This window comes from Micropterus salmoides, unplaced genomic scaffold (genome assembly GCF_014851395.1).
Source record: "Micropterus salmoides isolate LMB-PRFRI ecotype aquatic unplaced genomic scaffold, ASM1485139v1 Ms_hic_scaffold_14, whole genome shotgun sequence".
NCBI lineage: Eukaryota > Metazoa > Chordata > Actinopteri > Centrarchiformes > Centrarchidae > Micropterus > Micropterus salmoides.
In genome coordinates, this window is record NW_024040485.1 from 21,251,686 (window position 1) to 21,260,638 (window position 8,953).

The 8,953-nt window shown below is 43.5% G+C and overlaps 1 protein-coding gene and 1 long non-coding RNA gene across 3 annotated transcripts; one reads left to right on the top strand and one right to left on the bottom strand.

Annotated features, from left to right (window-relative positions):
- Positions 1–101: 101 nt before the first annotated feature.
- On the bottom strand, positions 102–7,384 carry nr2f6a (nuclear receptor subfamily 2, group F, member 6a). Of its 2 annotated transcripts, none has more exons than XM_038718317.1 (5): positions 7,091–7,384; positions 5,613–5,707; positions 3,882–4,210; positions 3,410–3,656; positions 102–2,429 (listed from the first exon to the last, which is right to left on the bottom strand). In XM_038718317.1, the coding sequence occupies exons 1-5, from the start codon at positions 7,357–7,359 to the stop codon at positions 2,155–2,157; spliced, it is 1,215 nt and encodes a 404-aa protein (XP_038574245.1). In that variant the 5' UTR covers positions 7,360–7,384; the 3' UTR covers positions 102–2,154. The 2 variants fall into 2 exon arrangements, with proteins under 2 accessions (XP_038574245.1, XP_038574244.1); XM_038718316.1 differs by having other exon boundaries at positions 3,882–4,213.
- Positions 7,345–8,470, top strand: LOC119902250. The gene is made up of 3 exons (XR_005444314.1): positions 7,345–7,426; positions 7,837–7,988; positions 8,332–8,470. It is a non-coding gene; the product is annotated as an uncharacterized LOC119902250 (long non-coding RNA).
- Positions 8,471–8,953: the final 483 nt, after the last annotated feature.

Here is an 8,953-nt window from a genome sequence, read left to right on the forward strand (position 1 = left end):
ATTTATGATACATGTTGCAGTGTTTATTTGGCATTCTTCATACAGATGTAATTACAACACATTTTCAGGTAGTTTAAAAAAAAACATAACAAAAGACAGTCATTTTTTGATTCTTTTAATAACGTTGTCCATACACATGAAATTTTAAAAACTCAGTAACACAAAGATAAGAAAACAGTTATAGTATATTTATCTTTTTTTTCCCTCACTTACATGATTGTGTGAGTGGTTGCCTAAAAGAAGAATATCCAACTTTCAAAAGGCCCGGTGGTAGATCAAGAAGCAGAGTTACATCCTTCTACATGTTTTCCTCCCTAAATGCTGAAATATGTTGTATTTAGAGTTGATTTTGTGGTTTTGTAAACTCGCCTCTTGAAATACCTGTGTGAGGTAAATTCTGGTGGACCAGCGTATCAGGGCCCGTCTTCTTTTGAACTGTTCACAGATAGTGTGATGTTTTGGCATTGTATATCCTCCAAGTGCAGTTTTCCCACCAGATTTCCATGCATTACAGTATCATCTCACATCATTCACAACAGCAGAGACTCACTCAGATGCTTAGAGATGAGAGCATAAACATCTCTCCGTCATATCACCTGTAATGGCATGAAAGTAAGCTTCTTTTTTGACATCTAAACAGATGACAGAGGTATTTTCATGTAAATACATATAAGAAAAAAATCCATTTAGGAGCTAACAGTGAACACAATATTTTAATGTTTAAATGAATCTTGAGTTACATAATGTAAAAGGATGAAAGCATTTCAACTCAGCAGAGATCCAAAACAACATTTGAACATGCAAAAAGACAAAGTTGGCCTCAATATATACACATTTCAATATGTTTTTCATGGGATCATTCCCCCAGAGACCGCATTGAGTGACGTAAACTGGTATTTAACTGGTAGTGTTGGTTATAAACTCTCATCACCAGCTATATTTGTTGAATGAGTTCTTATTGTCTTGAATTGAAAGAAACCCGAGTTGATGTCAGCCTGCCGTATCTCAAAAAAAAAAAAAGGAAAAAAAAGAGGCTAGATCCAAAGCAAGTTTAATAGCTGAATTCACCATATTCAATCAGTCAAAACACAAGTGTTCACCTGGGGGATCTTTTTTAAAAAGATACAAGACGAATGTTTGTGATGCTCGGAATATTTCATAAATGACCCAAATTCATACTGAATAACAAGGCAGTTGTCAAAAAGAAGGCGGTTTCTGGTGAACAACATTTACAGAGTTTTGTGTTTAGGAAATATCAGACTAAAGCATTCTGATGTCTAGTGAGGTATTAGCCCGTTCTCATTTAACTGGCTTTTTTTTTTTTTTTTCCAATCTTCTTCAACTACAGCAACAGTGAGCCCTGTGAATGAATGTAAATGCAATGTTCACTTGATGGTCAGGCAGTCACAGGAGTCCTCTTTCTCTCTGCTTCGTGTACTTATGATTCTATTCTAGACTTTGGTGATTTTTCCTTGGTTTTATTTTATTTCACTTCTGTTCCATTTGATCAGTTCCTTGGCTTGTTCCTCAGTGAATTTTCTCTTCAACAACGAGGCCCTTACTGTGTCTTATATTCAGTTCACCGCACAACCGCAGCTTCCTGATGCTTCACTGTTCAGTTAGATCCATTATATTCATGATACTGTGCTGTAATGTTATCAGTTGTGTGGACACAAAGGTCACTGTATCACAAATGGTGATCTATGGAAAATGAGCCCAGTGTGAGAAAAAGTGTTCTGCTGACTTTCAGTGGCAGGACAGTTTTGTCCTCTAGATGTATGTATAGCAGGGTGCTGGTGCCCTCTACATGAAACTGCAGCGTCTTTATTCACTATGGCATGTGGGTGGTGACATGACAGGCTGTGGTGGCCATATCGGCACCCAGCACGAAGAGCTTGTCTCTGGCTTAAGACCTGGACCAGAATGAGTGGGCTGGCAACAAGACAGATCCACCCTGGCACCAGCCCCTCTCTTCTCTGGAAGCCCATGTGGAGACAGTTTCATGAGGGGGAATAGAGCAGTTACAGTACAGTACATATGACGGCCAGCTGGCACTGCAGTTTCATAACCACAGATGGATAGTGATGAGTCAAGAGGATTCCTGTGGGTCTTTGTCGTCACTAAATCCAGACGGAGACCTCGTCCGCGGGGGGACTACTGTCCTGGGACATACGGCCAGCTGATTGAGCTTCCGGAGAGCTGCATGTCACGGATCAACGTCTCGATGGGTGTCTTTCCTACCAGGCGCATGAAAAAGAGCTGCGAGATGAGGCTGGCCGGAACGGCGCGCAGAGCCGGGAGGCGCAGGAGCAGGCGTCCGAAGCGCTGAGGCTGACTCGGGTACTGCATCCTCTCGTACTCTGTCAGAGCCACCTGAGCCTTCTCCTGCAGAGACTCCACATGAACTGGGTCTGTTAGACCACAGGCGTCTGAGAGGGAGGGAGGGAGGAGGCAGTTACTTAATAGTGTGGGCAGGTTACATAAAGAGTCGTGAGGAGCTGAGAGGCAGGTTGAATTCCAGCAGATAATGTGATAAAATGCCCCTAAGGGGAACACATACAAAAATAGTGCGATTCATGTCTACAATATAAGATCAACAAACGATTTAAAACCAACCTCAAACAAAACTCTAAAACATTTGCAGGATATGGTTATTTAGTTTTAAAAAGATATGAATGCTTTTAGAAAAAGGCACTCCCACTCAGCAATCTGTGTAGGGAAGCCACTTTTTGTGTTTTTCTAAAGTCTTAAAATGCAGAGTGCTGCACAGCGATCAGCGACAGCACTAAATTATGCAGCACATAGTGCATTATTTTCATTTTCATTTATAAGCCAGAAGATGGTGCCATAGTTGGTAAATTCACACAGTGAGGTGGCCAACAGACCTGCAGTTCTCCAGACACCTTAGGATTACAAATATGAAGTTTGCCATTTTAAGATCTCCAGTATTTTCACTGAGCTTTTAGACTCTTAATTTATGTGTGTTCAAGAGGAGCTTTGTCAAGTCTAAAAAAAAATTACCCTGGTGATGTCATCAAGGTTATCTGGGCATAGACTTTTAATTCAGACAATTAATTCAGAAAGCTTTTGTTAAAAACTGGAGGTGTGGAGTTTTAAAAATGTGGGTGTTTACCAGGCAGGAAGGGTCTGCTAAAAGATACTGTCGAGTTGCATTATGGGAAATGTAGGACACAGTGCTTTTGGAGATGGATCCATACAAGAGAGTAAAATATCTGAGCCACTGCCGAACTCACTTTAACCATTCTTTTTTCATCTGTGTTTTCGTCCAAAACTTTATGGACGTAAAACGCTTAATCACTGGAGTGCCCCTTTAAAATTGGCTGGGGTGGTTCTGCAGCACACTGTGTTGCAATAACAGCCAATAGAGCAGCAGAGCAGCAAGTATCACCTGGTGAGAACAGGGCGATGGCCTTGAGACAGCTGTACTCAGCAGAGTCCACCTGCAGCCTGGTCAGCTTGTCCACCTGGTCCTGGAACACCCTCACCTGGTCCATGAAGGAGACCACGCGCTCCGCAGACATGGGTGAGGAGTGGAAGCCGGCCGCGGCCAACAAGGGAGCCATGTGGAGCGGCAGGGCAGACTGGGCCGCGTTGAGGATGAACAGCTCGCTCCAGCTCAGCCTCAGCAGGGCCACCTGTGGATTTGTTAGTGTGCTAATCAGATTGCCCTGCACAGTTATCATCCATTTTTCATGTTCACTGTAACCACTGTATATTTATATTTTGATGTAGACACTGTCCTTCACTTCACTTTCCCAAGTGAAGAAGACTACCTTCTGATAACAAGGGAATAATTAAATAACTAAATATGCAATCAAACCATACTTTTTGACCTTTTCAATTAACTGTAGTCTACTAACCTGGTCTGACACAGGCAGCTCAGGGAAATAAGGGATGTTTCTGGCCCACTCCACAGTGCTGAAGAGCAGCCTGGCAGCCAGTTCACAGATGTTATCGATCCCCATGGCGTTATCCGGACCGGCCTGTTGGTTGTACTGGTGTCCATACCGACTGCTGGGGTATGGTTCGGCTCGCAGCAGCTGGGAAATGAGCTCTGACACCGGCTGACCTCCTCCACTTCCACCATTGTTGTTGTTGTTATAGAACTCGCCACCAAGGCCGCTGGCGCCACCTATGGGTGTGATGGAGGGGCTGAGGCTCGGCTGAGGTGGGATGCGGCCGCGTTGAACTGCTGTAGTTTGGTTGGGGGACAAAGGGGAGGAGAGGAGAGGAGAGGAGAGGAGAGGAGGAAAAAAGACAAAGGGAATGAACAAGAGAAGATAAAGAGAGAAGAAAATAGTGAAGGACAAGGGGAGGTAAAGGAGGGGAATTGAAGAGGAAAACGGAGAGGAAGAAAAGTTAAAACTGAGTTCAGCCAGCGGTGCATGTCAGATTATCAGCAGACAGGCTTGACCCGATTAGGAAGCTATTCTTCAACATTAAAGGAGGCATAATCGAGCCCAGAAGGATTCCTCAAGAATGGCGTGAAAGCAATGAGAAATATTCTTGTGCCCGTCAGGCTACATGAAGGTTATCCATGGAAATAAAACAAAGACACTTACTCTATGTTAAAAATTTTAAGGCGCTGCAATATTAATTGTGGAGGAGAATTACAACATGATTGGAATAAACTAAGGTGACTGTATCACCTTAGTTTATGTTGTAATCATTATAAGCAGATAAGATAAATTCAGCTTGAAGACCAGATGAAGAACATCACCTTAAATAGAAACTCATTTATTTGGGGATATTAATTCATGTGGTGAGCATCTGTCCTGCTTAAGTGTCCTTAAGCAAGACATGGAATCCATTCACCCAGGCCTTGGAATGCTGCTCTGTGGCTGACCCTGACCTCTGACCCCTCTGTGAAGGTGGTCAAGTAGAGGGAATTTCTCTGTAGGGAGCCATAATGGCTCCCATTAGCATGATTTACGAGTATGAGGGGCAAACAGCTCAGAGACACAAACCTTCAAACAAGTTAAATGCATTTTCTATGGTTGCAATGTTGAAAAGCCTTGCAACTATCTATACGCACTGTATTTATTCATTATTTGTTTCCATGTATCTATCAGCATGACATTGAATGATGCCTCCCTTGAATTGCACCACTTAAGGTGAAATCCCCATATTGGATTCTGCCTGATCGAGCAAACAAGGCAGAGGGGTTTCTATAGCTTCAACCAGAGGCTTAAGGCTCTGGGACGCAGGTGTCTTAGCACTGTATCCCTCTCAGTCACTCTTACACAGGCACTAGATTAAGCCACTTAGTACATGGCATTGAGCTGACACGCATGGTTAGCTTAGCCATGATAGGGCCTTGACAGCCACGTGTGGCATTTTCTCTGCACTATGGAGCTCATGGAGCAGAAAAGGCAAGATAACAACAAAGGCAAATGTGATTGACTTCGTTCTTTCATAAGGGCAGCTGACTGAAATAATGAAAGGGCTCTTTTCTGAAGGAAATATCAATGATTTTAATTTTTTATATCAATTCAGTTGCAGAATTCGCAATATTGCACATGTACAGTCACAGCTTGCCCCATCCTTTGCAAGGGATCAAAGTGGATTTACGGATCAGGGTAGACAGATACCTTCTTTGCGCATGCCAACACGGAAGCATTTCTTCAGTCGGCAGTACTGGCACTGGTTCCTGTGGTGCTGGTCAATCTGACACTCTCTGTTTGACCTGAGAACATAAACAAATGATTTTGAGGCAATGGCAGTCTGATTTATTACAGGTGTCAGACTGTGTGATGCTGCTCAGTGATTATTGTTGTATTTATAAGAAAACACTTCCTTTTTACAGTGCTTCTGAACATTAATATTGTATCATGAAACTACATTTCCCATTAGGCCACAGGAAACATTATGCTTAGGAAGCAGATCCTATCATTCACTGTTGTTTATATAACATATCTCAACTGTTCTTAGGTGTACTTTGCAACATACTCTTTTATTTTCATTCAACTGAAGCAGAGCTTAAACAATTGGTCAATTCATCAGTAAGTCAACTTTTTGATGAACCATTAATTCCTTCAGTCACTTTCCAAGCAAGTATGCCATTCTTCATCATATATAATTGTAAATTGAATAGGTTTAGGTTTTGGACTTTGGTCAGACAAAACAAGCAATGTGAAGACATCAGTTTGGTCTCTGAAAAACTGCGAAGTGCAGTTATTTCACTATTTATTGAAATTTCACCGAATAATCGATGAATGAACTTTGATTAACAATGACAGTAATTGTTAGTTGTAGCCCTAAATTCAAGATTTACATAAATTGATAGGTACGAAATGAAATACTTAATACTGACATACTTAATTTGCTCTATAATTAATGACAACCGAAGTCTTTGTTTAACTTCAACTATTTGGAGACGCCTTTATTTGTGCTTGCATGACATGCATGCTTCCCAAACATTACAACAAAGTAGGGCTGCAACTAAGGATTGTTTATCATCAATTAATCTGCCACTTTTTTCTCGATTCATCGTTGTCAGTAAAATGTGAAAGAATAGTGGAGCATTTCCCTGGAGCTGAAGGTAACATATTCAAAAGTCCAAAACACACACAAAAAGCAGAAAATCCTCACATTTGAGAAGCTGCATCCAGGCGTTAACCGACTAATCGATTCATTTTTCAGCTGTATTAAAGAGACACCTTTACTATTGTAGATGTTATGAGTTTTGGTGCCATGTATGACACTTTTCACACACGTCATAGCAAAGACAAATAGGCCTATTGCTTTGTGTGAGTGTAACAGCTCAGCACGAACTCCTGTTTCGTCATTCATTAAGAGATTGGTTGCCTTTTTCTTTGAAAAATACTTTTCATTAAAAATTTAAAAAGCGCTTTCCATTAAACAAAGAAATGGCATAAATAGATCACAGGTGATAGAATGAGTTAAATGTGAAATGTTGTTAGAACTATGCTAGAAAGACTTATAAGCAGACAGTCTCGCCATCTGTATATTAACGTCTATCAATACATAACCACGTGTGGCTGTAACTTAACGTTAACGATGTACGTTTCCAGCAAAACAGAACAATTACCCATGATGCCCCTCTCACCTGCATGTGTAACTGAGGTTGCGTCTGACGCTCCTCTTGAAGAAGCTCTTGCAGCCCTCGCAGGTGAAGACGCCGTAATGCTTCCCGCTGGACTTGTCCCCGCACACCACGCAGTCCACCACGCAGGCCTTGTCATCGTCCCCGGCCTCCATGTCGCTGCCCCCCGCCTGTGGAGAACCGTCCTCCTCCTCCCCCCTCAGGTAGCTCTTGTCTCCCAACCCGTTTGTGCCCCCATTGGGATCTCCCCAGCCCCCACTCACCATGGCCATCGCTTGGTTAGCGAACCACCGCAGAAGAAAATGGGACAGGCAGCCAAGATCTCTGGTTGCTGTCAAGGTAACGTAAACATCAAAAGTCCAGATTGTGTGTTTCCCCTCTCCTGGAGAGAATCAGTACTTTCTGCTCGCCTGTGCTCTCATTTGTTTACTCTCTGCATTAATTTAGAGCATATAATAGCAGAACTGGGAAGAAGCAGAAAAAAACAGTCCTCAGGCTAAACAAGCAGATGTCAAAGTGAGAAAAAAAATAGGCTACAGCCTTGAGGAGGAGGGTGTTTGGCAGAAAAAAAACAAGAGCAGTTCTGTCTCCTCCCACTCCACTATGACCTGGAAACAGTCTAGTGTAGCAACTTTTAGTTGTGCATGCTTGTAGATTTTAGTGCCCCCCCTCCCCTCCACCGCCCTTTTCCCTTATCCAAGTGGTAGCCACTGTGTGTCGGTTTGTCCTTTTCCCCCTCCTCCTTTCAGACCAATTCCTGAGATGGTGAAAGAGAAGCCTGCTCGGCCGAACGGTGTCACACTTCAGCCGAGGAAGCTTTCACAGGGAACAATGAGTCGAGCGTACGGTTCTCCTAGAAGAGAGCAGAGGCAGACTGATTTGTGAGCAAAATACATGAAAGGTGAAAATCCTCTCGGCCACACACACAGCTCCACATACTGTTCTCTTCTCCACTCTCACACAGCTCAGTCTCTGTAGCAACAGTAATGGCTGAAAAAGGACCTCAGTGTAGCTCAGCATAGCACATGCCTGGAGAGGCTTTGACCACCCCTCTTAAAGTACCCCTCACACTGAATTTGTCCTCGCTTGTACCAATTATTTCTCATAAAAAGGTGTCGGTCTACCTAAATATTCCCCTCTAAATCTTCCCAGAAATGGAGTCAAAGCTTACCTCAGGGCGAACATTAATGTGCTGTGTCTGTGGCTTCCTTCCCTGGAAAATAAAATCCTTTTTCTCGCTCTAGATCTTCCTTCCATTCAGCGAGGCTGCGGACACAACTCCCCTATTCTGCTGTAATCCTCTCAGCGGCAGCAACAGCAGCATTGTGACCCCCTAGATCAAGCAAAACAAGTTGATGTCCCCACAGCAACAACAACATCACTTTCATGTGGTCGTGGGCTTCTTCGGGCGCCGCCAGCTGCGGCAGCTGCAGCGGCAGACGAGGCGACGTGGACTGCCTGCGCTTGCCTCCAAAATGTAGATAGTCGACACAAGGAAGTGATCGCTCTTCCCCTGCGTGGTGTAGCACGAGTGCTCTGTTGTGACAATATCCTCGGTGGTGCTTCCTTCCAAAAAAAAAAAAAAAAACATCAAGAAAAGCAGGAGCGCGTCCTTCTTGCTCAGCCCTGCATAGTTCCTGTGGCTGAACTCATACGGGCTTCTCTCTCCAGCCTTTTGTCAGTGCTTGCCCACGAAGAACTAATGACTTGCGGCCTAGCCCTGTGTGCTGCTCTCTGTCTGTGTGTGTGTGTGTGTGTGTGTGTGTGTGTGTGTGTGTGTGTGTGTGTTTGTGTGTGAGAGAGAAGCCTTTCCCTATGGCTCAGGCGAACGGGGGTCTGGAAAGAACGAATGCTCCTCTTCTCTCT

Coding starts and splice junctions, on each gene's coding strand:
- nr2f6a (XM_038718316.1), bottom strand. CDS start 7,359: ATGGCCATGGTGAGTGGGGGCTGGGGAGATCCCAATGGGGGCACAAAC. Junction 5,708..7,090: donor AACCTCAGTTACACATGCAG/GTGAGAGGGGCA, acceptor TTATGTTCTCAG/GTCAAACAGAGAGTGTCAGA. Junction 2,430..3,409: donor CATCGCCCTGTTCTCACCAG/GTGATACTTGCT, acceptor CCTCCCTCTCAG/ACGCCTGTGGTCTAACAGAC.